Consider the following 27,455-nt stretch of genomic DNA (forward strand, 5'->3'; position numbering starts at 1 on the left):
ACTGCTGAAGGAACTCCTCTGTTGTCATTAGTGAGCCCAGTGCAGGGTGGAGCCTAAGAAATTCTCATCTCAAATCTGTCTAGTCTCACCCTTCCTTCACTTTGCCTGGACTTATCATTTCCACTTCAGCTTCTTCCTGCAGGTGTGATTTCCCCTTGCACGGTGAACTGCTCCCACAGGCCTGCCCAGCAGCAGGACACAGGGTTATCTTCACACAGCACTGGGAAACAAAGAATATATCTTGCTTAGACAGTAGAAAAACTACCTTTTGGATTTAAATATGATTACCCTAACATTTTGTTATGACCAACATTTGCTTTGATGTTTTCTAAGCTCTTTTTCCTCTCCCTTTCCCACTGAAACTACTCAGAATCTGACTCAGGCTTAGTTTCTGTCTTGCACAAAACCTTTGTCCCAGGCACTTGTGCTGTAGCACACAAGGCCAAGATCTTGTACTGATTTCCATCTCCCTTTGAACTCTGCCTTGAGGCTGCCTGGGTGTGCTCATGAGCTCCAGCTGCCACCAGCACTGTTCTCACTCTTGGGCTTGTTCCCCATCCTCAGAGCAAACAGCATCCCTGCTCCAGAGGGCCCTGGAGTGACTCCACAGCCTGTACCTTCCCCTGTTTGCTGCCTGCAGCTCCCAAATCCTTGTCCAGAGTGTTCAGAGCAGGTCAGGTTCATCTCTCCTGCATCAATTGTGTGTTGTGGGTGCAAGGCTGTGGCACAAGCACTGAACCACCTGCACCAGTGTCACTGGGATATCCAGAACTCTGGCAGACCACACTAGGGCTGGGCACTGCTGCCTAAAATCGTGAGGGTTGTGTGGCCTGCAGAATTCAGACTGAAACATGACACACTGGTGTGCGCTCCCTGCCATGGTAAATCGCTGTCATAGCAGCAGCAGCCACAGTGCAATTGTCCTTTTGTCCTTAACGTGCAGGGAATCAGTGAGATCAGCAGGCACTTTAATGTGCTGGTGTGATTCCTCTGCGGAGGGGGAAGGCACTCTCAGGGTGGTTCTGTTTCATGAAGAGCAGATAGGCTGTCTCTTTAGAGAGCTCATGTTACCTGCACTCATCCAGGACAGCTCTCAGCCATCTCCATGAGCCCGTGGCATGAACAAGCTCCTCGGCACACTGATGGGAAAAGTGCTTGTGCTTGCTGATGCATTGCTGCATTTAACTAGCAAACCTGCATTTAACTAGCAAACCTGCAGACGGGGAGAGCTGCCCCTCCTGTGCAGCAGCCCAGAGGGTGCATGGTGAATTATTTTTCATGGTGAATTATTTTTCATGGTGAATTATTTTTTCCCCTCCATGGTAAAAGGGGGAAATGGGTCTTGGTATTCTTCTGTTCAAATGTAGGATCACCACACTGTGCCACAGGCAGCAGAACAGCCTGGGCTGGTGTTTGGACTGGAGAACACAGCTCCAAACTGGCTGCTGGTGTTGATTCTCTTGTGTTTTCCACCAGCACCAGTGACTGAATAGGTCCTAAACCAGAGAGAGAGCACATGGACAAACAGGGAAATAAAGGGATGTTCACAAAACCAGGCAGTCTTTGCCTGATACCTTAAAGGCAGTCAGGATTTAGGAGCTGTAATATCTTCCTGTCAAAGCCTGGGGATGCATTACCCTGTCGGGGCTGACCTGTCAGCCCAACGCTGCTGCTGCCATCAGCTGAACAATCACTGCGCAGCCATCCTGCAGAACTGCAGCTCTCCAGATACCTAAATGGGAGGGTAGGACAGAGCTGTAATCAGCAGGCAGCCTTTCCATGGGAAGGGTGGGTTTGGCTGCATTGTGTTCCCTTTCATTCCGATGGAAAAGGGCTCCATGTAATGATTAACAGCCATCCCCACCTCTCGGCTGGCTGGGCAGCCCCGTGTGATACGGTGCGCTTGGAAAGCACAGAAAGATCAGTCTCTGCCAGACGTGGCATCCCCACAGCACCGGCCAGGAGACAAAAGCCTTTAGTGTTCCCAAAAAGAATTTAAAACATTTTACATCAAAAGGCTGCAGAAGTTCAAACATGTTGCCGGCAGCTGGTGGCACAGGACAGGAATGGCTTTGTCAGGAAGGCTGTGGAGAGCGGGGAATAACACTGAGCAGCAATTCTGTTACATGCATGATTTTCAAGCTTTCTGTACATCTCCTCTATAATTAATACCTTCCACAGTGCACTGAGGACAAGAAACACAACCCACAGCAGCTTTTGGATCATGAATAGCTGTCAAACAGCAAACCCTAAAACCAGGGGTGCTGCATGTCCTGCCCCTCTGCAGAAACCTCCTGATCTTGCAGTGATGGCTGAGGCCAGAGAGACCAAATTAGGAGCATCATTGACCAGATCCCAGCTGGGCCAGCTTCTGCTTCCTTGAGAGCTTGACTCTGCCATGGATGGTGAGACTTCTCAGCAGGCAAATGAAGCTCTTCAGCAGGTTTCTGCTCATGGCCAGGTCCCTACAGGGTGGAGAAGACTTTAATCCAGGGCTTGAACTAGTGCCAGTCATTTGAGTAGAGCTCATGGATGTGAAAAGCACCATGTTAAATGCAGGATCTGAACAGAAAACTCGTGTAGGGATTAGGAAATCCTGCATAGGGAATTACACACCTGAGAGAGCACCGCAGCCAAGTATGGGGGAAAAAAGACCTAGAAACGGCTGCTTTGGCAGAAACACCTCAGTGCCAGCCCGGCAGGCAGGGATCAGCCCCAGCCGCGGGGCTCTGCCTGCCGAGGCTGCTGATGCTCGCAGCGCGGCTGCTGAGTCAGCAGCTGCTCGTTCCCGGGCACAGCCCGGCCCTGCTGTGCCCTGCCGGGTGCTGTGCCTGGGTACGGGCTGGGATCAGCCCTGCTGTGCCCGGGTACGGGCTGGGACCAGCCCTGCTGTGCCCGGGTACGGGCTGGGATCAGCCCTGCTGTGCCTGGGTACGGGCTGGGATCAGCCCTGCTGTGCCCGGGTACGGGCTGGGACCAGCCCTGCTGTGCCCGGGTACGGGCTGGGATCAGCCCTGCTGTGCCCGGGTACGGGCTGGGACCAGCCCTGCTGTGCCTGGGTATGGGCTGGGATCAGCCCTGCTGTGCCCTGCCGGGTGCTGTGCCCGGGTACGGGCTGGGATCAGCCCTGCTGTGCCCGGGTACGGGCTGGGACCAGCCCTGCTGTGCCCGGGTACGGGCTGGGACCAGCCCTGCTGTGCCCGGGTACGGGCTGGGACCAGCCCTGCTGTGCCCGGGTACGGGCTGGGATCAGCCCTGCTGTGCTGTGTGCCGTGCTGGGATCAGCCCTGCTGTGCCCTGCCGGGTGCTGTGCCCGGGTACGGGCTGGGATCAGCCCTGCTGTGCCCGTGTGCGGGCTGGGATCAGCCCTGCTGTGCCCGGGTACGGGCTGGGATCAGCCCTGCTGTGCTGTGTGCCGTGCTGGGATCAGCCCCACTCCTGCGCTGGTGAATCCCCTGTCCCTGTCGGCTCCCAGGTGCGGCTCCAGCCCTGCTCCGTGTGATGAGGAGCTGCAGAGCTCTCCCACCCGGGCTGGCACCATCACCCTGCTCCCCAGAGCCTGGCTCCCTTTTCCCGTGGCTCCAGCAGCTCTTAGCCAGGGTCCAAGTTTAGATATTCCTCCTCCAAGCTGGGTGTGGATCCCCAGCCCAGCAGGGAGTGAAAGGCTCTTTATCCCACCTTTCCTTCGCCTGTTTGTTTGATCCCTCCCACAAGTTTTTCCGGTGCCGTGGTTTTCACTTCTGCCTGGTTATGCCACGGCTTTTAAACCTGAATGGAGTATTTATCTAAATATATCCAAATACATCCCTGTAATTCCTGCGAGTTCTGGGGGCAGTGAGTGATCCAGGACACTTTTTGGACTTGGGCAAAGGTGCAAATGACTGAAGTGTAATTCAGCTTGTCCTCCAGGCCAAGCCAAAGGGGGCTGGTAGGTCCAGGTCAGGCTGGGATTCCTCTGCCCCGTGGAGCCGGGCACTGTGTGTCACACAGGGCAGCTGTGACAGCGCCTGCCGTGGCTCCCAGGTGCCTCCAGCTCGCTTTTCTGAGAGGAGCAAAGAGACAAAATTATATTAATGAGAGCCTTGATGCTTAACCGAGCTGCAGCTCTGAGGAGAGGTGGGTACTGGTTCTTCTGGCAAGTGGCTAAATAGGGGTGAATATTTAAGATGTTGTATTTATTCAGGCTGTAATGACATGCTGCATTTTTCGAGAGAGTGTGTTTCATCAAAAGCAAGTGTTCTGTTCCCTGTTCCCCATGTTGTGTGGTGGTATTTCCTCCTCCCCTGTACTTTTTATTTTTTGGCTAATTAAACTATTCCATTCCAATTCCTTTTTCTCTTTTTTTTTCCTTTTTTTTTTTTTTTTTTTTTTTTTTTGCTGCTGTGCCATTTTACTTCAGTTTATTTAGTGTTTTAAAATGGCTTCTATTTAAATTTGGAAGGGAAGAAAAATAAATCTGCTAAATATATTTCTATTCAGATCATATGTTGTGGCTTTTCTCTTTTTGAAGAATGAGGTCTAATTTTTGAACCTGAATTCACTTGGCACAAGTCTTGGCTTCAGCAATGTTGGGTTTCCTTTTGTTTTAAAGTAATTCCCTTTTTCCTACTGCTGGGATACATTTATGTCTTCGTGCTAGCAAAGCTTTTAGGCATGTGTTTGGTTTGAAAATGTTCATCGGAGCAAATATGGGCAGAGGATTTGAGGATGAGGCTGCCAGTGAGTTTTATGGTGGTCCTCGGTGAGATGCTGTGGACCTGAAGCATCATCAGTCTTTTCCCACTACCCATGCATTTATCCACTTTGGATAAATCTTTGCAAAAAGATGCAGCACATCATTTTCCTTTCCTTTTTGTCCCTCTCTCTGAAAAGCCAGGCCTTGTTCCTCTCTGGGTAGGGTGGGGTTTGGTTTTGTTTGAGGGAAAATGAGTTTACTAAATATTTGCTGCATTCAGAAGAGAGAAAAGGTAGAAATAAGCAGGAGAATCTAAGGTGTATTCAACAGCAGAGGGATTAACCCACAATTATGTGAAGTTGGAGGTTTTTTTAATTGATTAAAGCTTTATCTTAAACACTTCAGCATGGCTAGAATATGTTTCTCAGTGAGGAATGTGTGACTGAGAAACATGGAAAGAACAGCTGGGGGAAAAAATAGCTAAGAAAAATAGAGATTTTATGGTGTTTCTGACAGGCTGTGTCACTGCCTGTTGTCCCTAAAGTCACAGTCCTCAAAGCTGGACTGTTTGGGTCATCTGAGTTCCTGGGCTTTCAGAGGGGTTTGAGACACGTTTTTCTGTGAATAGGAATTTCTTACAAGGACGTGTAACTTAGCTGCACTCTTCTGAGAAGGTTTTCTGGAGGACAGAGGAGCTGTGAGGCTGTTAGTTAACCCCACCCCCAACACTGCTTGTTTCAAATTGTTTTGCTGTCTCTACTTAAAACTTCATCTGCTATATTGAGAAAGGAAGCAGAATGTAGATGCTTCAGAGCAAAGGTATGAATAAAATCTCCTGCCTATAGAAACTGGGAGATGGAAAACCACAGCTCCAGCAAGCAAGCACAGCTAAACCAAAGATATGCATTAAGGGAGAGAAGCCCTTAGCATGCATGGTAGCAGAGGATGTCATACAGGACATCTGATTTATGGTGGAAACATCAACTTTTGGCCACGCTCTGAGGTCAGGTTTTTGAGTGAAGCCTGCATTGCTGAGTCAGGCCAGTGGGTCCTTGAATTTTCTGGTCTGAACGTGATGTAACGTCACTCCCCTCTAGCCTCACATTCAAGTACTTGGTGGGTCAATGTGGGGTCCTGTTTGTGGCTGTGTATTCTTCATGGGGAGTGGGTAAGTTTAGTGCCCAGCTGTGAGGAGCTTCAGCCCTTCCCCACACCAGGGGATAATGCATTCAGACAGAGAACACCTTTGTGGAGGGAGTCCCTGGGGTGGCTCAGCCTTGATGGCAGAGCCACGCTGGGGTCTTGGGTCTGTGCTGGGTGCTCAGCACCTCGCAGGACCTGTGTCCCTGTGCCCTGGGGGTCCTGTAGCCCCTGCAGCCCTGTCCTCTTACCCTGCAGCCCTGTCCCCTTACCCTGGGGGTCCTGTCCCTTTACCCTGGGGGTCCTGTAGCCCCTGCAGCCCTGTCCCCTTACCCTGCAGCTCTGTCCCCTGCCCACGCAGCCCCTGACCCGCAGCGCTGCCCCCCCCGGCTGGTGGGGTGCCCGGGGTGCCCCCCTGCCCGCCGGCAGCGCTGATCCTGCCCCTCGGAGGCTGGATCTCTGCTCATTAGCTGCTGTTTGCTGAAACCGGATACCTGGGGCACCCCCGCCAGCCCGGAGTCCCCGGGCTGCAGCTATTTAAAAGGACAAGGGCAGCCTCAGAACTTCCACCTCTTTCACATCCATGTCCCTCCCAGCGCCCGCTCCCCACCGCCCTTCTCTCCTGGCTGCCTGCAGCATCCATGACCCGCGAGTGCAGCACGAGGGGGACGTGCCCGCCCCGGGGAAGGATTATCTGCTGAATTTGGGGGGACCCCAGAGAGCCCCGGCTGGCCCCGGGCCCCTCACCCCGGCCGCCTCTGCCGGGCTCGCAGCACAGCAGACACCTTGAAGGGGAAGGAGGGAGGAAGGGGCTTTGTTTGAGTTTTCCTTTCTTCCTCCTTTTTTTTTAAATTTTTTTAAATTGTTATTATTTTTAAAGAAGCAGCAGTTTGCCGTGAGCTGCTGGGACAAATGACCCAGGGCCATGGGGTTGCGCGGAGATGCTGCTCAGGCTCTCAGCTCGCTGCAGAGTAAGTGCCCGAGGCAGGGGGAGGGAGCAGGGCAGGGGCACCCAGGGCGGCAGGAGGTGGCACCGCTGCCCTCACCTGCCTCAGGGAATCCCGTGGAGCTGCTGCGGACAGCAGGGACCTGCCGGTCACCCCGGGGCTCCACGGCTGGCTGGGTGGCGCTTTGGATGAGGAGGGGAAGCAGGGATGGAGGTTTTATCCACATGTGGAAGTCCCCTCTCCTGCCAGAGCTGGCCAAGAGGATTTGGGATCCAACTTGTTCTGATGGACCTCGCGTAGGGAAACTCAGCGCCCTGTTCCTGCCCTCTGGGATGCAGATTCCCTCCCTCGGTGCTGGAACGAGAGGGGCTCTGGAGATGCCCTGGGGAAGCAGAGCAGCTCAAGGAGGGGAACAGGGGCATGGGGGACTTTTCTCCTCCAAGCCTGAGTCCCATCCACAGGCTCCCAGCCGCCTGCACCAAGCACTGATCCAAGGGAAAAGCCATGTCAGGTGCTTTATAAGGTGGGTCCAGGCCAGTTTGGGGCTCCTGGCCCTGGACAGGTGAGTGCAGGGGGCTGCAATTTCCATCAGCAGCCTCCCCAGAGAAGGGCCTGTGCTTCCCTCCCTGGAGCCTGGACAGGGTCGTCAATTCTTTCCTGGCAGCTCTGGCCAAAGGAGTTTCCCTTTTTCTTTCTTTCTTCTTCTTATTTTTTTCTCTTTTTTTTTTTTCTTTTTTTTTTTTAATTATTTATTTATTTTGTATAATTTCTCGTAAATGCTTCGCTGTTACAGAGGAGGGCAGCAGAGAGAGGCAGTAAGGACATCCTTAAATAATTTTCATTTCTCAAAATCTGCCTTTTCCTCTTCTCTCTAAGTCCAGAGGAGAGATCCTTGGGGGGTGGGAGGCACATCTGCATTGCAAATAAAAATAATCATTACAACCACCAACCAACCAACAACAAAAAATGTAACAGCTAAGAAAAAACACTTGAAATCACGGACTTTGGGAATCAGAGATCACAGAAATTGCACTATTTATAAGGAGAGGAAAAAAAAGGCAAGAAATCCAGCGACCATGGGCCAGCCTGGCTTCCTAGAGTGTACTTTGTGTTCTCTCTCCTTTTTCCAAGGTAATTGCAGTCTGCCGAGAGGGAGTTAAATGGGATTAAAAGATCTGTGTAAGCAAAAGGACCCAGAAGAGAAGGAGGAAGGAGTGAGCCGTCCGGGCCAGGGGTGTCTGTGACACAGCTGAACCCCTTAGCGAGGCAGAGAGCCGAGCTCCTGGGAAGGAAGGATGTACCCACAAACCGCCTTATCCCCCGATTTCTGATGGATTGCCGCAAAAATTGCCCGAAAGAGACAATGCACTAAACGTGATGGAGCCGGAATCAGAGCCGGTCTCCAGACTCAGAGCTACAGCGGCAGGCAGGGGGTGAGTACAAACTCCGCTACTCCCGGCGCTGGGAAGGGAATCCCGGGCGGGCTGGGGGTGCCGGGGAGCCGCGGGATCCCGGCGTTTGGGAACGGGCTGGGGGACGACATTCCTCGGCCAGGGGATGATGTGAAAACTCCCGCTCTGGAGAGGAGAACGGGCTGCGAGCAGGGAGGCCACGCTGCGGAGCGGGAGAGGGGGAAATGGGGCTGCGCCGTGCGGGGATCGGCGGCGGGACGGCCGGGAGGAGCCCCCCAAACCCCCCCATCCCCACGCACCGGGACAGGGGCTCCCAGCCCCGGGGGCTGCTCCGGGAGGCGGCTCCGCTGCAGCCCCCAGGCAGATGCAGGAGCGGGAGAGCCGCTGCCCCTCGCAGCCCTCACCCTGCCCTGCACGGGGGGCTCCCAGCCCCTCCTGGGGGCAGGGGCTGCTGCTGCTCAGCCTGTCCCTCGGGGACACGGGGACCTGGGTCGTGCCGCGGGGGCTGGGAGAGCCCGGAGGGCTGCGGCACGGCGGAGGTGCGCGGTGGCAGCTCTTCATGTGCTCGGCACACACAAAACGCTGCTCCCTCTCCATCCGTGTGTGAAAAGATCCCGGCGCACACCCTGCCCGTCCCCCTTCTCCCACAGCTGGGGCCGAATTTTACTGTTTTCGTTGTTAAACGCGTTGGTGGTGGTGGTTTTGTTGTTGTTATTATTTTCCTGGGGTCCCGCAAAGGGTTAATCCCGCTGGCTGCGTTGTCGGATGTACTGATGATTTACCGACACTCCCTTGGAAAGGCTGGGATTCTTCTGCCTGGCAGTTTGAAAAAGTTGTGTACAGGATCCCTCTGCCCGGCTGGGCTGCGAGATGGGGGAAAGAGGGGGACCGGGGGAGGGGATTTGGGGGCAGCCCCCCTCCACCGCCGGGGTCATCCTGTTGCCGCCCCATTCCCAGAGCCGGAGGTGGATGAATGTGCAGCTCCCTTTGGAGGCTCAGTCTGCGTGTGGAGTTACACGGAGAGCCCAGACCCCTTCCCAGGGGCTGCAGCTGCGCTCCTCGACAAATTTTCTGTGTGTTTATATACTCACAAGGGCTGAATCTCAGCGCTTTGGGGGTCTTGCGGTGTGGGGGTTTTGTATGGGGGGGGTTAGCGTAGATGTGGCTGTGGCGTGCCTGGAGCCGCTGGTAACTGCAGCATCTCGCATTTACACCTTTTAGCGCTGGGCAGGGTCTGGGAGAACCGCCTGGGACCGTGCAAGGGTGGCTGGCGTCAGAAAGGGAGCAGCCCCAAGGGGGACAGACAGAGAAAGGTTCCTTTGAAAGAGCACGAGCAGCGTGTCACAGCCAGGGGACGGGCTCCGCTCCGGAGCGACACTTGGCACCAGGCACAGCCGCTGACAGGGCACCAGCCGCTCCGCCCGGCCCCGGGATCACGCTGCCCATGGGGACAGCGAGATGCTGCCCAGGTGCCAGGTCCCGCCTGGGGACAGATCGGAGCCCCGTGAGCGCGGTTCAGAAGGAGGGACCCAGGGGCTCCCGGCCTGCCGGAGATCCCTGCCTGCTCCTGCCTCAGGGTGTGCCCGGCTGGCACAGCCCTGCCGTGGGCTGTGAGCCTCGCCGTGCCGCGGGCATCTGCCTTTGCTCTGTCCCGGTGCCGCCTTTGGTTCGGGGTGCTCCCCGGCCTGTCCCCCCGCCGTGTGCTGCTCCGGTCCCTCCTCAGCAGAGGTCGCTTGCTGCCCTTCGCATCATCTCCCGGAGGGATTTCGCTGCTGGATCTGACTCGCTTGGCCGAGCGCCGGGCATCCCACCGCCCCCGCGGCTCCAGGGTGCCCTTGAGGTCACCTCCCTTGGGGACGGTGGCCTGAGCCCGCGGCTGGCATGTCCCTGGGCTCGCCGGGCCACCCTTGGGCTGGGGGAGGGCTGTGCTGCCTGGGGACAGCTGGCGATGGGAGTGATCTGGTGCATTCCCGAGTGGCACTGGGGGTTCCTCTTGTACCAGCGCTCCTGCAGCTGCTTCTGGAGCAGGGCTGGTGGCTGGGGAGCTGGTGGCCCTACAGGAGACCTGCGGGTGGCAGTGGCAGGGCTGGCTCCCCAGGGGAGGAGCGGCAGTCACAGAGTATGCTGGAAGGCTTGAGCTGCCAAAGTTTGTAAAACCAGGAGAACACTAAGTTGCACAGGTTCTTCAAGCTTAGAGGGCCCCTCTTGGTAATTTTTGATGAGCACAGGCCCCCCAGAACTCAGGGGAGGGTTTGCATTCCACTGCACATCGAGCGCGTGTCCAGGTGCTGTTGCACTGCGCTTGTGTGACTTTGGCCCATTCAGCCCCAGTGCCCCTTGCTGGCCATGGAGGAGGCTCGATGCTCCTGGAGACCTCTGATGGGTGACAGCCTGCTGCCACAGCCCTGGTGGTGGCAGAATGCTCCCCTGTGTGCTGGATGAGGAAGCTGCACACATGGTGCTACAGCATCCCCCCCGGCACCATCAGGGTGGGTCAGCCCTTGGGAAGGCCTAAAAGGGCTGGAGGGAGGCATGGATCCTTGTTAAGAGGAAAAGAGGATTGCTTGCAAGCTGGGCGGGTGGTCTGGGGACAGATTATGGTACTGCTGGACAAATTCAGCAATAGAGTGGCAAATGATGTGTGTGCTGGGTGCTAGGGGGTAGAGAGGAGGCAAATGCACCTGGAGATGTGTCCTGTGAGGGATAGACAGCATCACAGTCCAGGACCACCCTGCTGCTATTTCCATGTGTCTCTCTGAGCGTGTGCTTTATTGAAATAAAGCTCCAGCTTCATCCCTTTCTGCAATGGGTTGAGGGGTTAAAATCTGCCCTGCTTAATATCTCTGTCCATGGAGATTCTGTTACTGACTGAAGGTTGCCCAGGTTTGTGGCGAGATTGTTGTTGGAAATCTCCGCCCAGGGACAAACACAGGGTTTGTGGGTTTTTTTTCCCCCTTCCCTTTCTTTGCCAATTTGTTGGGGACATAAGTAGAAATGATGGACGCTTTTACTGAAGCAAATGGAAACAATGGGGAATTCTATATGGCTCTGCCAAACCCCATTCACAAAATGAAGGAATGCAAAGGCGTTTGTTGGAAGGACAAAAAAGGAGTTAGATGACAGATCAGGCTTAGCACTTCTGTTTGTCGAGGGCTCCAGTTACTGGAGAACACAAAGGCCAGGGCCAGCACTGAGTGTTGTCACTTCACACAGCAGCAAAGGCAATATCCCAGGCAGACAGGGATGGGGAGCGGAGGGCAGGCGAGTGGTGGGTTCCCAGGAAAGATCCCCCACTGTGGAGAGCTGCTGGGAGCTGCCCGGAGGGTGTTTGAGCCTTATCAGTCTGGCATCTCTCATGTGGGGAGGCAGGTTGGCACCGGGAGCGGCTCAGCTCTGGGACAGCTCTGTGCAGTGAGTGCACAGGCTCCAGTTCCACTCAGGAGGACAAGAACCAGGGGTTTGGGACCCTTCAGCCTCTGTCTGCAGGTGCCAGCCTAAACCCCTGAGAGGCCCTCGAGGGGTGAGGTCACCCTGGCCATGCTGGGGCTTCACCCCACCTTCTGTGCACTGCAGGTCTGGATGGCCCCCCTGGAGAAGTCCTGAGAGGAGCTGCAGGTGCCAGATGAGCAAATATCAGGCCTTTATGGATCCAACTCTCCTGCTATGGGCAGGGACACCTTCCAGTAGCCCAGGCTGGTCTAAGCCCTATCCAACACGGCCTTGAACACTTCCAGGGATAGGGATTTCATTTTTCCTTACCTAATGCTGACATCTTCTAGATCACTCTGTTAAGAATGGATTTCTAGGGGCCATATCTCTTTGCCTGCTCAATACTTTTCCTTAAAAATGTAGCTGCTGAATGGGGATTGAAAAGTAATAGTATTTCAGTTGTTTCAGAAACTTTGCCTTTATCACTCTGGGGTTTGCAGCAGTGCCTGTGTACAAAGTCTTTGCCTGGAGGTGTAAGTCAATACCTCATTTATACTGCAGGAGAGGTGCAGCACAGGACTGAGCAGGGTCATTATGGGGACATCCACATAGTTGTGTGTTTCCATTGCTCTTGCCAGAAATCGAGGGGGAGTGGAGAAATACCATCATTTCCAGAAGCCCCAGAAGCTCCACAGAGGAGGTTGCTGGTACAAAATAAGATTTCTACCCCAAAAACCTGGGATGGAATCGATGCACAGTACAATTTAGAGCCTCAGTTTATAGGTTGTGCTTTGCTTCCTGTTTGTCATAACTGCTTGGGAGTCTCACAGAACATCACCTCCAGTCGTGTGCAAAGGATCTTAAGCCACACATGCATTTTCTCTTTTTTTAAGATACAGGATACAGTCTGATCTACAGCTAGAAATGCAGATTTGCTTTTCTTGAAAAGCAATTTTCAGCCTCCAGCTGGCTTTGTGGTCTTTTGAACAGGAAGAATATACACCTGAATGAAGAAAAGTGGTGGGGGAATTGTTTTTCCACCTTGCAGTAATGTTGGCAATTTCAAAGCCATTTCCCCACTGTAAATGAGTGAGAAAACAAAATAAAAAATTAAATGCTGCCATGGGCTGTTGAAATATTTCATTCAGCTTCAACCCATCATCTAAACAAACAAATTGTCAAAATCATTTAGACTTCATATTTTAAGGCAGGGCAAACCTTTTATTAAAGAAAAAAAGCTGAAATTGTTCCAAACCAATTCCAGAAATAGTAGGGAATTAGCTGATCACAATTATTTTACAGGTTGCCTCAGCTTTGTCAAATTGTCACTTCCTCGAGGACAATTTGTGACCAAGTTTACCCTGAAGGCTGTTGTGTTCCTGCTGTCCTTAATTCAGTGCTGGGCTTTTTATTCCAGCACTTGTCTGGTTAGAAGGCAATAAGGGTGTTTGTGCTTCTCTGTCCCTCTCAGTTGTACTTTTCCTTGGACTCCTGGCACTGGTCAGTTCCCGTGGACTGATCCACAGGAGTTTGCCAAAAGTAGGGAAGTAAAATTAAGCTGTAGTCAGTAACTTCAGTTTGCTATAAAGGGAGTTGGTGTCTGCATTGGAAAACTGTGAAGGCTCATGTGAGCTTACATCATGTGTGCTGTGGGGCACCTCCACACCCAGGGGCTGCAGCAGTGGTTTGGGTCGGAGGGGACCATAAAAGTTCATCCCGTTCCATCCCCTGCCGTGGGCAAGGACATCTTCCACTGTCCCAGGCTGCTCCAAGCTCCATCCAGCCTGACCTTGGGCACTTCCAGTGATGGGGCAGCTACAGCTTCTCTGGGCACCCTGTGTCTCACCACCCTCACAGGGAACAATTGCTTCCTAACGTCGATGCTCAATCTGCCACCTTCAGTTTAAAGCCTTCCTCTTCGTCCTGTCCCTCCATGCCCCTGTCCAAATCACTCTCCATCTCTCTTGGAGCCCCTTTAGGCACTGGAAGGTGCTCTAAGTTCTCTCTTGAGCATTCTCTTCTCCAGGCCAACAGCCCCAGGATCCTCATGGTGGTACTCACAGAGCCTGAGAATAAAATAAATAAACACTTTTAGTGGTGTCTCTTGATAGAGTGGAAATCAGTGCTCATGGGAGGAAGCTGAGATAAAGGCAAGGTGGGTTTGATAGCTCTATATAAGGAGAAAAATCTTCTTTACTCTTGCTGCTCAAGCTGCCTATGCAGCTCTGTCGCTGCAGAGCTGTAACGGAAAAAGAGCCTGCATTAAAAATCCCGGGATAATTAACAGCCCCATCACTCACTCGGCTGCCATTTGGAAGCTGCTCTTGCTTTTTCCATTAAGTTGGTGAATTTTGCCAAAGTGTTTTTCTTCAGTGTTTTGGCACCCGGCCCCGCTCTCAACTCTTACGGTGTTGGCCATGTGAGGGGTCCAGGAGCAGGGCTGGGGCCAGCTGGATCCCACACTGTGCATTCGTCTCCTTCACAGCCTGAGAGTGTCACTGGAATGAAATTACGTGCTGGATTTTCCCCCAAGACTTGTTCTCCTCATTGTGTCAATCAACAGGGAGTTTGGTTTGTGAAGGCACCCCTCAAAAAAAACAAGAAGTGGACTTCAGAGTGTTGTGAGCAGCAGTGGTTGTACAAATTGATCTCCCTAGAGCACAGGTTCTTAACACCTGGGACTGCTGCAGGTGATGATCCCCTTCCCTGCCCTCCTGTGCTCCATCAGGCAGTCAAGCCCAGCTGGTGACACCCAGTCAGGTCTTTGCTCCATGCACACATGGAATTGTGTCCACATCTTAAACTCTGTCGGAGATGAGCACAGAAATTCAGGTTGTCTTGTGAAGTGGATTTTAGCCTCTCTCAGGTCAAAAAAAAAAAAAATACTGCCAGAGGTGGCCATGAAGAATCATCCTGTTCTGCTTCCCTCCCTCCACTCCCTGAAGGTGCTGGGACAGCAGCTGTCCTTGGGCTTGGCAGTGCCTTCATCCCAACAGCTGTGCGCCAGGGGATGAAGCTGTCGGAAAAGAACCAGGGCTCCCCAGCTGGAGATCTCTGGAGAGTGGTGAGGATCTCCTGGTTAGGATATGGCTGGCTGTAGGACATGGCAAAAGAACACCAGGACTGGGCTATTCCTGGCTGTTCTTCCATAAACTAAAGCACTCCCAGAGCTCCTGAAATGTGCAGCCCAGTGTCAGGGTGATGGAAACAGCAAAGGAGGACATGGATTGCTTCAGCTCATTTCTTTCCCAGTTGATGTGGGACCACTCCAGTACTTTATCTCTTTAAGCCTTAAAATATTAGTTAGTGGCTGGATTCCTGGATGGATTTTTACATTCAAGGCCAGGTTTCCCCACTGATGTAAATCACTGTGGCTTTGTGTTAGCTCTGGGAAAGGGTCTGCTGCACCGGGTGAGGATTGGCCAGGGTAATACATTGTCTCAGAGAATGATTTCTTGGGCTAAAGCTGAAGCTTGAAGGCAGGAGCAGAGTGGTTTGATTCATGACTTGTGCATCAGATGTGGAGAGAGGAGCAAGCTGCTCTTTGGCATGGCTTTGCACAGTCCAGTGCTCACATTGGCTAGGCTGAAGTGACAAACAACCTGTGGATGTCCCACACTGCTGCCTCCTGGCTGAGGACTTTCTGTAGTTTACATTTCTGTCTGTTCTTCCAGCAGCCTTTGCTGATGAAGCTGTTAAATATCCTCTCTAGAAGATGAGGGAATTCAATTTTCAAACTTTCCACTGACAGCTTTAAGTGAGCCTAACCAAGGAGTTTCCCATGTTCTTTAGTTGGCTACAAATCAAGGAAGCTGATGGGGGAAAGGGGGAATTTTAGTTACCTTTCTGGTAAAAGGTTTTTTTCCCTGAGCTGCTGTTTTCAATGGCACTTGAAGGCTTAAAGCCGACCTAACAAAGGGGTTTGTCAAATTCCCTCTCAGGCATGGAAGGGCCTGTGAGAGCACAGGGTTGGAAGTCTGTGGATCTCCCATTTTCTAAGCTTTCCTGCTACCCCAGGCTTGTGAGAAGGTTCTCAGTGGCTCAGCACAGGGTGCTGAGTGGTGAGAAGCTGTCCTCATCTTTGTGCCTGGGTGCAAAATGAGAAACAGACCCATGTAGGATTTTTCATGCTAAGGATATTGTTAAGCACACAGTAAAGCAGGAGGACTCAGGATTTGTTTGCTGGGGTGACAGGGCACTGAGTGTCAGCCCATTTCCTACCCATGTCCCCACAGCCCTGCACGTGCATTCCTGGCAGGGCTTTTGGGCCTCCCAGCTTTGAATGATTTCTCCATTCCCTTGCATTCCTGGTGGTCTGTCCTAGGTGGGCTGAGTGCCAAAGAGCAGCAGTAGCAAAGGCACTGATGGCCCAGCAGTGATGGCCCTGCCTCTCAAAACACGGGGCTGCTCCCTGTTCAAGGCTCCTAATTCCCCTGGGAAACCTTTCCACTAAGTTCAGTGGGCTTTGGATGACTTTGAAGCAGAAAAAGAAGGTCTTAGCCTTGATCTACTTCCTGGAGTCATGCTGGCACTGGCACTGCCTTTGCTAGACTTGGGGTCAAGGAGAAGACCTTTAACAATGGAATTGGTTTTGTTACTGTTGTTGTAGAAATGCATTATTTTTTTTCTTCTCTTCCAATTTTAGGGGATTCTGCTTTCTCTGGACAATATTGTGTTTTACTTCGTTCCTGGGATTCACACAGGGAAATTCTGAAGGTAACTACACTTTTTTTTTTCTCTCCTCTTTCAACAAAAGCAAAAGCCAAGTGATTTGGTCCCAGTGTAGGATTATAGCTAAGCAATCAATGTCTGAGCCCAGTGCACAGTTAGATGCATTTATTGCTGATGGTTGCAGTAGGGATGATATAGATGGTGTAGTTAAGAGCTGGCAAAAGAACCAGGTTTTGTACAGGTGATTACATGTCCCACAGGATTTTCAGAGTCTGTCTGTCTGGTTGAACTGGTGGGAGTGAAGCACTTTGTGTCTAAAATATCACTGGTATCTACCTGCACTTGCCAGGACTTAACTGCTCTTAGAAACTGCCCCTTGAGACTGGGGCTTTATGGAATTAAATGTCTCTGGCAGATTTTTCCGTGGCTTTGGTGCACCCCAGGCACGCCTCTGTCAGCATAGGGGATGTCACATACAGAAATAATGTGAGTTCTAAAGGTAAGAGCAAATTTAAGGGAGGACAATCCTACAGGGTTGGCTGATAATAAAATGGCTATGGCTGGTTCAGTCTCTGTGCTGTAAGGGAATATTCTATGGAGGAGTGACACCTTCAGCCTGTCCTCACACCCCTTCTCCAGCATCACCTCCCTGGTGCTGCCAGGAGCAAGACTAGGCTGAGGTACAATAACCAATGGCCCTACAAAAGGAGATTAAAACCTGAAAGCCAACAAAAACACCAAAAGAATATTAATCTTTAACAGTTGATAGTGAGTGCTGAGCATCTCTGCAATATCTGTTTGAAAAGGAGCCTTCTCCTCTTAAAATAGCAACACCTTTCCCACGTGGATGCTTTGCATGGGTATTTGCTGGAAGTGAACAGCTTCCCCTGCCGTCAGCAGACAACACTAAGTGGACTAGCAGGCTCCAGGGCTATCCTCTCAGTCTCTAAAACATGAAGGAAAAATAGAAATTTGGTCAACACTCAGCTGTCAGCCAGCCCATGGACCACTTTTTACAGGAGGGAGGGAATAGAGCCCTGCCATCAGCAATTTTGAAAAATGTAATATTTTCCAAATTCTGCCTCCATGCAAAGGAGGTGAACATCTGGCTGAATTACTTAGTCAAGCAGTTTTCAGAGCAAGTTTTATGTCAGCTCGTAAAGAGGCAGAACAAATACTGTGTCTTGGCATCTTGCTTTTCAAGTAGATTATGCTGTTTGGGTTCACCTCTATCCATCATTTTACTCCTAAGATAATTATGGGATGGGGCCGTGTCTTTTGTTACCATCAATCTAAAGCAAACGCTTTCATTTCACTCTCATTGTATTTACCTTGGTGTAGTTGATAGCTCCCCTCTGAGATACTTTGTCTCTGATAAAAGAATTTTGAAAAACTTGCCTGGTTTCCACACAATGAGAGAGAGCATTTCCTTCTGGGTGCCAGGAAACAAAACCTTCCAGGGAAGTAAAGGCTGTAAGAAAACATGGGTGACTTGAGGCTGTGTTATCACCCAGGATTTCCAAACATGAGACTCAGAAGCAGCAAGAACTTGTTCACAGGGCAGTGTGAGGGTGAAATTAAGCCAATGCTGTGGGATTTTGAAAGCACTCTGGCTGTTACTCTAAGGATTAGGAGTCTTCCTGTATGCTGGAAAATCACAGAACACAGAGGATGATCTTTCCATAAGTGTTACAAATCCAAAAGATTGTGAGGCGAGTTCATTTGCCGTGTGCTGACTAAGGGTCTGGGCAGTAACTTTTGGAACTGCTGCACTTATTCAACCCAGTTTTAGCTGTGGGCATCACATCTTGGCTGTTGGAATCTGGGAAGCTGCAAGTTATTCCTCTCCTGCCTTTTGGCTTCTTTTTCTTATACAGCTTTTTGTGTGGTGAAAGGGGGAGGGAAAGAAAGAGAGGGGAAAGAGGACAATAAAATATTTTTTCCCCTTTTTCAGAGATGATCATGGGGTTGTTCAGGAATCTCTGTGTATCTCACTTCATGCACAGAGTCTGATAGAAGAGTTTTCCCCAGCTGCTCAAATGTTGCTACAGGAATGTTGCTAGCTTTGAGGCACCTAGGATCAGGCAGCTCTAAGCAAATGTTCTTTTTAAATAATGTGTTTTGATGGAAAAATCCACAGAGGAAAAAAGTTTGAAGGGGAAAAAATCCTCTGCTAAACTTGGAGCTGCTTCGGGAAGTCAGAATTACCTTGCATTTCACATTAGTTGATGACATCCCGTATCCCAGGAGATGTGACCCAACAGCCCAGGACAGTGGGATGGGATGGAGAGGAGATGGGCTGGGTGCACAGGAGCCCTGAGCTCTGTGCCTGGACCTGGTGCTGGAAAGTTCACATGTGTGTCCTGCAGGAGGATGCTTTAATCGGATTTTGCGTGGGCACCCGGAGTTTGGCTCCACCTTAGCGGGTTTTGAGGGAGAGGAGTGTTTGGGTTGTGCTTTTTTCTCTTAAGCACTCCTGGATGCCGTTGCTAACGAGGCTTTGGGATTGCAAACAGCAGCAGCATCCTCTGAGCACGGAAACATCCTTAGGTCTTTGCAGAGCAGCTACCAAATAAATAACTCCTAGGGCGTGCAGCATCTCTAGCAGAGACAGCCCCTGTCTGCCTCTGAGGGAGAACCTAAAAATACACGTAGAAATTGGAAGCTGGAGACTAGCTGCTTGCTTAAGTGGTAAATTTATTTTCTTAGGGATAAATCCTGATGCTTTTGAAGTCTGTGGCAAAGGTCCCACTTCACTTCAGTAAAGCCAGGCTTTGGCCTTTGCTGTTTCATGGGCTCTGGAGATTATCCAGAATGAAGACACTGCCATGATTCCTCTGCTCAGTGCAGAGAGGGGAAGGCTACTGAGAGACAGATCTGTTGGACAATATGGAATAAAAACAGTGAGGGACCAAGGATTTCAGAGTATGGGAGAAACGCTGTCATTAACACTTGAACATGCTGTGCAGTAAATTACCCCTCTGCACAGAGTGGGAACGTTTCCATCCTTTTCTACATCTGACGCACCTTCTCCAGGGTAGTGTCTGCTAGAAAATGAGTCAAGCTGCTTTAAAAAAGGAAGGTGGGAATAAAACTAAACTCAGGCAAAGTAAATACTGATTGACTTGTTCTTAATATACAAAAATGGCCAAGGTTTTTGCCAAAGTCGAGGAGCAGAGGTTTTCTCATCATTCTTCTCCCTTCTTTGCCAGCAATATTACAGGTCTCAGACTGCTTGAGTCTACAACCCTTCTGGCCAACATCAAGGGGCTCTTTAAATGCCAGTTCTCCAAATATTGTGTTCTGTGCAGAACATTTACTAGTTAAGGGTGAAAGCAGCTGAACACCAAGGCCCCTTAAGAAAATGAGCTAGGTTTTTTTTTTTTTCCTTTGGAGGACTGTTGATTTACTTTTAATCTAGGGAAGTTGCAATCCCATGGTGTTAGCCATGATTGACACCACCACCACCCTTCTGAGTGTTAAATTCTTGCCTTGCAACATCAGCATTTGGGTTGTACAGCCCTGACTGGCTTCCCCAAAGAGCACTGAGATGGGAGAGTTGGCTGGTCCAGGAGTGGTGGGGATGGCATTTGGGCAGGAAGAGGGGAGGAAGTGCAGTTATCCTAGCTCAGTGTCAACAGTGCTAATGTCACAGGAATCATGAACACCTTAACAGGGTCATTTGGGTTGGAAAACCCTTTAAATCATCAAATCTAACTGTTAAGCCAGGGCTGCCAAGCCCACCACTAAACCATTAGATGTCCCCAAGTGCCACATCTGATGTTTTTTGAACACTTCCACGGCTGGTGACTCCACCACTTCACTGGGCAACTCATTCCAATGCTTTACAAACCTTTCGGTAAAGAAGCTTTTCCTAGTCTTCATTCTAACACCCCCTACCCCCAGCACAACCTGAGGGGCTTTTCCTCTCATCCTATTGCTTGTCACCTGGGAGCAGAACCTGACTACAACCTCCTGTCAGGGAGTTGCAGAGGGTGAGAAGCTCTGCCCTGAGCCTCCTTTTCCTCTAGGCTGAGCTCCTTTAGCTGCTCAACACAGGACCTTTTTCAGGTCTGGGCACATCTATCTTTGCAGCTTTGCTCACATAGACCTCAGCATCTTCTCCTAAGTAATTCAGCTGAGGCTGCTGCCAGCTGGCCCCAGTTTGTGTTGCTGTTGCCTGCTAATCTGAGCTGTGAATGATTCTGGATAGACCTCGGGGGCAGAAGGCAGGGGGTTCTGCTTGTCTGTCCATTGCAAATTCCTCCTGGAGTTGAGGAAGAAAGGTCCTCTGGGCATCAGTCTCTCTCCTCCTGTCTTGATCAAGTCATCTGGCTCCTTGGTGACATTATACAAGAGGCAAATCTCACCTCCACTACTCAGTGGCAGCTATAACCAATTTCTGAGCTCTTCACAAACCAGGTCTGGTTCCAACCTATTAAAATAATTTATTGCTGTAAGATGATCTGCTGGGGAAAAAAAGTACTGTTGAGAACCTTGAGCAGTTCACTGAAATCTAGGTGTAATGTTTTTCATGCTGGGAGGCACCTGCGCTTCCCTAAACTCTCCAAAGATCAAAAGCTGCTGCTTGCTAGCTTGGAGAGAGACAGATACAAGACTTTTGCTTCCTCTGGAAGTTTTGTTGCTTGCCCTCTGGGGATACAAAATTTTGCAATCCCAGCTCAATCTGTTGTTCTAATTCCTTTCCAGCTATGTGGTCAGTACTCAGAATTAAATCCCAGGAAGAGGACTAGGGGAGCTCAGTGGGAAATTTCCTTGTAGTGAGGTCAGCTCCCTCCAGAACATCTGAGCTGGTCCCTGGTGGGACAGGAGAACTCATCAGATGCACCATGGAGCTGACACATTTTGGCAATTCCTGGAAATCCCGTTGAGCATGCACTTGCTCCTCACATGATGTGAGAAGAGCTGTGAGTTCTCCATGCTGGTTATGGGAATATACAGTGAGAGGGTGGGATTAGATATGCAAGTTGGGATTTCCTGTAGCCTGTTGCCTTTGAGCATGGATTGGTTTGACCTCCCTCTACACCCATCCAGCCCTTGGGTCGCCCAGCACCTCACGTAATCCTTGTGCTTCCCTTTCAGATGTGGATGTTCTTCAAAGACTGGGCCTGTCAGGGAAAAGGCCATCGAGTGGATGGTCCTCCTCACGTACAGTTCCTCAAGGAGTCATTCCTTTCAAATCAGGGGTCATCTTCACTCAGCGAGCCCGTGTGGAAGCCCCACTCAGCGCCCTCCTCCCCGCAGGCTCCAGCTCTGACCTGCTCCTGGTGCTGAGCCTCTGCTCCCACCGCATCAACAACGCTTTTCTCTTTGCTGTCAGGAGCAAAAAGAACAAACTGCAGCTGGGGGTCCAGTTTGTGCCTGGGAAGATCATCGTCTACGTGGGCCACAAGCGCTCTGTATATTTTGATTACAATGTCCACGATGGCCGGTGGCACAATATGGCCATCAACATTCGTGGCCAGACAGTCACTTTATTTACTTCTTGTGGGAAGCGCAGAGTACATGCGGATTTGCATTTTAAAAAGGACGAGGCGTTGGATCCACACGGATCTTTCCTCTTTGGGAAGATAAGCCAGCACTCAGTGCAGTTTGAAGGAGCCATCTGCCAGTTTGATATTTATCCTTCCGCCAAGGCAGCTCATCATTACTGTAAATACCTGAAAAAACAGTGCAGGCAAGCAGATACCTACCGGCCAAACTTGCCCCCTCTCATCCCCCTCCTGCCCAGGAATCCCAGTGCCTCCCCCAGTACCCCACAGCGTACGGAGCCCTCGCTGCAGGGTCTGAAAAACCTGACCACTGCTGCCCCAAACTTGGAGTTTGGCAGGGTCACTGCACCCTTCAAGACGAGGGGTTCAGGTACAACAACCCCCACATTGCTGTCAACCCCACCGTCACGGCCGAGACTGACTACCAAAGCCACCAAGGTCACAGTGGCCCCGCCTGTTCCGTCAAGTACCAAATCACAGGTACCCACCCAGTCCCCTTGGGGCGTGGGGACAACCCTCAGGGTGTCTCAGCCCACTCCCAGCACACACAGGGGGAAAACTCCCCTTCCCACTGCTAAAAGGGCCCCACCAACGAGCCAGAGCCTGGTCACGGCCAGCAGGAAGGAGTCTGAGCAAGAGACCAAAAAGAAGACCAACCAAAAACCAACCACTGGGCCCCCTGAAGCGCTCAGTACTGTAAAGCCACTGAGGAAGGTGACTGATAACACAACGAGCAGTGTCCACCTTGTTACCCTGAAGCAAACCCCGCAGAACCCCAGCCGTGGGCCCATCCCAAAGAAGCCGTCCCCCACCAGGAGAGTGGATCCCAGCATCATCCCTCTGGTGTACACCAAGCCACCCCTGGGCTCTGCCCGGCCCAGCTCCAGAGCCAGGGCCTTCAACCTCACAACCCCGGCTGCCACAGATGGCTATCAAATCTTTGACCCCTTGGGACCCACTCCATTTCCATTTTTTCTGGGATTTCCAGGAGTGAAAGGAGAGAGAGGACCTCAGGTACGTTCAGGCTCTTCACAGTGGCTATTCCCAGCCACAGCTCAGCACAAGGGCTGGCAGACCACAAGCTCCAAGGGTTTCTGTGAAGCTCATCCAAGGAGCCGAGCACTGCTGCATTCCTGATCATCACAATTTTAGCATAAATCTTGGTTTGAACCTGGGTGATCAGTGATGGTGGATGCCGTGAAACATTTGTGGTTAAAGTTGCTGCTTAAGGTCAGATTTTTAAAAAGAAACGGGGAAAAAAAGAGAAATCCCACCTTCTTTTCCTTTAAATTGCTGGCTAAAATTTTAATGACCAGGTTGGCACTGTCTTCCACACCCTTGGTTTATCTCTGGTCATCTTCCATAGAAAACCCAGATGCCTTACAAACATGCCTCAAGTTAACTATTTCTTGGCACTTGTTATTAATTTGTTTTGTATCTGATATTCACAAATCCAGAAAAGTGCCCTGTTCCAGCAAATGCAAGTACAGAGATGGCTTCAGGATTTATTTTTTTAAACAAAGTCTCATTTGTTTTTGTGGTATAAGTTTTTCTTGGGTGTTTTGTTCTGGTTTTTATTTCTCATAGCCTGCACTTAACACATGCAAAAATTTCCTTTATAAATTTAACTACTGCATTCCACAGAAAAAATAACCCCTTTCAGGTTGTATATATTGGCCATTGTAAAAGCATACACACGTTTTGTAATGCTAAAAGCACTCAGGCCCCACTAATTATCTGCTGGCTGTTCTTCTTTTTTTTTTCCAAATTCAAGAATGCAAACATGATCTTTAAACTGGCCAACTTTTAGGGGGATTTGGTGTTCCAGCCCAAACTGTCAATAGGAGAGAGGGGTTGTACATGTAAAATAAGTTTCTCCCAGACAGAGCCTTTGGTTGCCAAGATCCAGCCTAGAGGGAATTTTTATAGCTGACTTCTTAAAATAGTGAAAGAAGAGTTTACAATGGAAATATTGAGGCTGGTGTAAGGAATGACCAGTACTTGTCTCTGCAGAGCTGCTCCTTGGTGCAAGTAGCACCTAAAGTGGAATGGTTGGGTGCCCCCAAGTCCTCAATGGGAGATTAGTAGTTTGTGTTTACTCCTGTCCCATCTCAAAGCTGGGTGCTGATTTCTCTCCCTGTTCTTTGGGTATGGAGTCACCCAGGGTGGTGTTTTGTTTGCAGGTTCCTGGCCCTGGGAGAGCTGAAGGTGATCCTGGGCAGGGGTTGAGCGTGGGCTACAGGCACCCATCCCTGATGGAGTCTTGATGCTTGGAGAAGTTTTGCTAAATCCCTGAGTAGACAGAACAAGCTCCAGCAATTTGATATTTGGGCAGGCTTCTGTATTTTGTGGAGAGTCATTTCAGGCATATTTCCAAGAGAAAAAATCCAGCAGTTGTGCATTTCCCTTAAAACATACTTAGCTTTAAGGGGTGAATCTGGATGCCTGCTCCAAGCCCACCAAAATCCTGACCTCTGCCACCTTCTTGCTCTTCAAGTGTCATGAGAGTGACCAAGCTTTAAGCCCCTGCAATGTAAAGAGCTTATTATTGAACTGGAGTGGAAAATCTCTCTCAGGCTTGTGAATCATAGCAAAGAAATGGATTCAGGCTGTGGAGGGCTGAGGGAAGAGATGGCAGGATTTTTCCATCCTGTCTGAGAACAACTGGAGTCCTGAATCGAGGGAAAGGAGAACTTTCTGAGGCTCTGTCTGGCCTTATTCTCTTTGACTGCTGGAAACAAAAGCAGGGCTTGGGGAGGGAAAGGTTATGGCTTGGCTGGAGCTGGCTGCCACACGGTGCTCAACAGCTCCTGTGACTCACTCGGAGATCTCTGCACCACGCTTCCTTGGATGTCTCTGACGTGGGAAGGGAAAGAGGAAAAAAGATCGGAATGGGGATGACATGTTGAGAAATTAATGCAGCACGTCCATGGCCAGATGAGCATGTTTGAGAGCAAAGTGCTGATAAATGTTCTGTGCCTGAGTAATTACCTGGCGCCGTCCTCGTGCTGCCGGGCCGGCGTTCCTGATGAGGTCAGTGATATCCCAGCCTGGCCGGGGCAGGTCGTGGGCTGGGAATGTCATCTGCTGTCTGGCACACCGAGGGAAGGATAAGGTGATTCATTAGTTTTCCCAGTTGCTGCCTGATACAAGGTCTCTTCAAGAAGATTGTCACCCTGAGGAGGGAGCTGTGGGTGGGGGGAACTGTTTTCTGCCTGTTCAGCAAGGATTGGGGCCACCTTGGCTGTGATTTCTGGGCAGACTGGCAGCCACAGAACCCTTCCACCTAGAGAGAAAGGACTGTTGTTCATCCTGATCATCCCAATGGCAGCCGTGGTGTGAGGCAGCGATGACTCAGGCTGTGTGGTGTCTGCACTTGAGGCTTTGTGAATTCTACTAAAATAACCAATGAAATATTCTTAGCTGTGCAGAAAGGCCCCATCCAACAACAGAGAAAGGGTTTGATGGTTAGAGGAATCTGAGCAAAGGACTGAAAGGATTTACTTAGGAATAAAATTCAGCACCCTCCATGTATTAATCTGTCCCGAAGGACCACTAGGATGCTGTGCAAAAGGAAACGGAGACGCTGCATCCCACATGCAACTCAGGCAGAGCGTTAATTCTTCAGGAGCATTGGCTTTGCTGAGCAGCTAGAGGAGGGAGGGCAATATGTTCTTAAAAAAGAAAAACTTCTTGGGAACCATTAATAACCACAAGCATTTGGGATCTCAGCTCTATGGTTTTTTTGGAGGGGAGAAATAACAAAAGGAACACCCAGATATCGTGCGAAGTTAGTAACGCAGCACTGACTCAGCAGCTGGCAAAAGTCCCTCTGGATCATCCCCACTGCCCAAAGCATCGCAGCCAGCCTTGCTCCAGAGCTCCAGGCCCTGCAGAATGACCCCAGCACGTGGCTGGAAGTAGCCTAAAAGCCCCCTCAAAAGAAAAAAGCAAACTGAAAAATAGTATCTGTTGTGAGCATGTCAAACTCTCGAACTAAGGCCGCGATGTGGTGGGTATTTGAATCCTCCAGTGGATGCAGTGTCATTTGCTTGTCTAAACCAGCAGCAGGTTTGGCAGGGAGATTTTGGGGGGCTACTGTAGCCTCTCCCCTGCCCACCAGCACCATCTGCCAGGTAAAGCTGTGCTAAACCCCTTCCCTGGCATGGCTGGGGTCTAAGTCAGACCTTTCTCCTCCTATAAAGCTGCAATTCTGTCCCTACAGCCAAGCCTCTTGACAAGCCTAAGGGTTATTTTTAGAGCAAGAAAGCCACCCCTTCTGCTGGATGTGCAGGCTGGGATCACTGAGAGGCTGTGGAAGCGCTCAGGAACAGAAGAGGAACAGGGAGTGCTTTTCAAGGACACCCCAATATCCCAATCTCAGGACAGGGGGGCTCACACCCTCAGTTCCATCTGCACGGCCAGGAGCCCCGGGCTGGAGGCAGTGGTGGTGCCTGGCAGGCAGCTCCCTCTCCCTCCCTCGCTGTCTCCCTGTCTGCAAGGCACATGTGTTTCCAAGGTCCCCAGTCTAGACTGCTCCAGCTGCCATCCTCTGCACGAGCAGTTTGTCTTGGAGCACGGCTCCTTCCCTAAAGAAGCAATCCCAGCCAATTCAATCAGTGGGCAGGGGAGAGAGGTGACTGGAAACACAGATAAAATATATGAAGTGCCTATTTCCAGTCCTCTTCACACCAGAAAAGGCTATTTGAGCTGCCAGCCCATGATAAATTCAGGAACACACAACGTGTTTGAATATCTATTAATGAATGAGTCATATTAATAATAAAAAAAAGAGAGACTGCATGCTTTGTATAATGCATGGGGAAAGTTTTAACCTTGCTCACACAATTGGATCACTTTTTTTTGGTGATTTAACCGGAAATATCCCTGAAGGGAAATCTTGCAGGCAAATGACCCAGCATCAGAGAAGTCTGCTTGTGTAAAATAAAGTTAATTTTGAAGAGAGATAGTTGATAGTGTGTTTGAGATAAATGTGCTGCAAAGGATCTAGGATTGTACAAGTATATACAAGTATTTTTATAAATTTTTAAAAATAGAAAGTGAGTAGTAGAGTAGGAGGTCCCTCTATTCCTTCCCAGCTTTTCAGGCTGCCTTCCAAGGTCTGGGATCGCTCCAGTGCCCTGCAGAGCCTGTTCCTGAAATGTCTCCACAGAAAAGTGGCTTTCATCAAGCTGGAACACTCATATTTTGTTGTGCATTGTGCTGCTACTCTGTGAGGAACCCAGTTGTGGACAAGGACCTTTGTGTGATAGGTGTTGCACAGACCCAGAGCAAACATCTGTGCCTGGTGAGGAAATCGTGTTACAAGGCTGGCTCTGCACCAGCAGCTCAGCTCCTGCCAGAATTATGAGGGCTTTTTGTTTTCAGACTGGTTGAAACCCAGACATGTCCAAATTTTAAGATGATAAGCCTGCCTTGGAGAAGAAAGTAACCAAAGTGTTGGGAGTTTTTTTCCCCCTAAAATTCTAGCTTTGATTTAGGCAGTTTTTGAAGCGTGCAGTGCCTGGCAATGACGGGGAGGTGAGGAGAGGTTGCCAGGCGGTTGAAAATGAGGGGTTTTCTCCTCTTCTAGTCTCCTAAGCAGGGAATTTTGAATTCCAGTGCTGTCCCTGTAGCTGTCCAGTCCTTCCTTGCTGGTGCTTCCCAG

General features: G+C 50.7%; 1 protein-coding gene across 2 annotated transcripts in view; it reads left to right on the forward strand.

Annotated features, from left to right (window-relative positions):
• The first annotated feature begins 4,025 nt into the window (after positions 1-4,025).
• Positions 4,026-27,455, forward strand: part of LOC119709083 (collagen alpha-1(XXVII) chain-like) — a 144,007-nt gene continuing 120,577 nt past the window's right edge. The window contains exons 1-4 of one of the 2 annotated variants that reach the window (XM_038156411.1): positions 4,026-4,116; positions 7,894-8,195; positions 16,249-16,319; positions 21,378-22,801. In XM_038156411.1, coding sequence (XP_038012339.1) covers positions 8,140-8,195; positions 16,249-16,319; positions 21,378-22,801 — 1,551 coding nt within the window. In that variant the 5' untranslated portion in view covers positions 4,026-4,116; positions 7,894-8,139. Of the gene's footprint in view, positions 4,117-6,453; positions 6,787-7,893; positions 8,196-16,248; positions 16,320-21,377; positions 22,802-27,455 lie in introns of those variants that run through there. The other variant, XM_038156410.1, reaches the window with a different exon arrangement.

This window comes from Motacilla alba, chromosome 17 (assembly GCF_015832195.1).
Source record: "Motacilla alba alba isolate MOTALB_02 chromosome 17, Motacilla_alba_V1.0_pri, whole genome shotgun sequence".
NCBI lineage: Eukaryota > Metazoa > Chordata > Aves > Passeriformes > Motacillidae > Motacilla > Motacilla alba.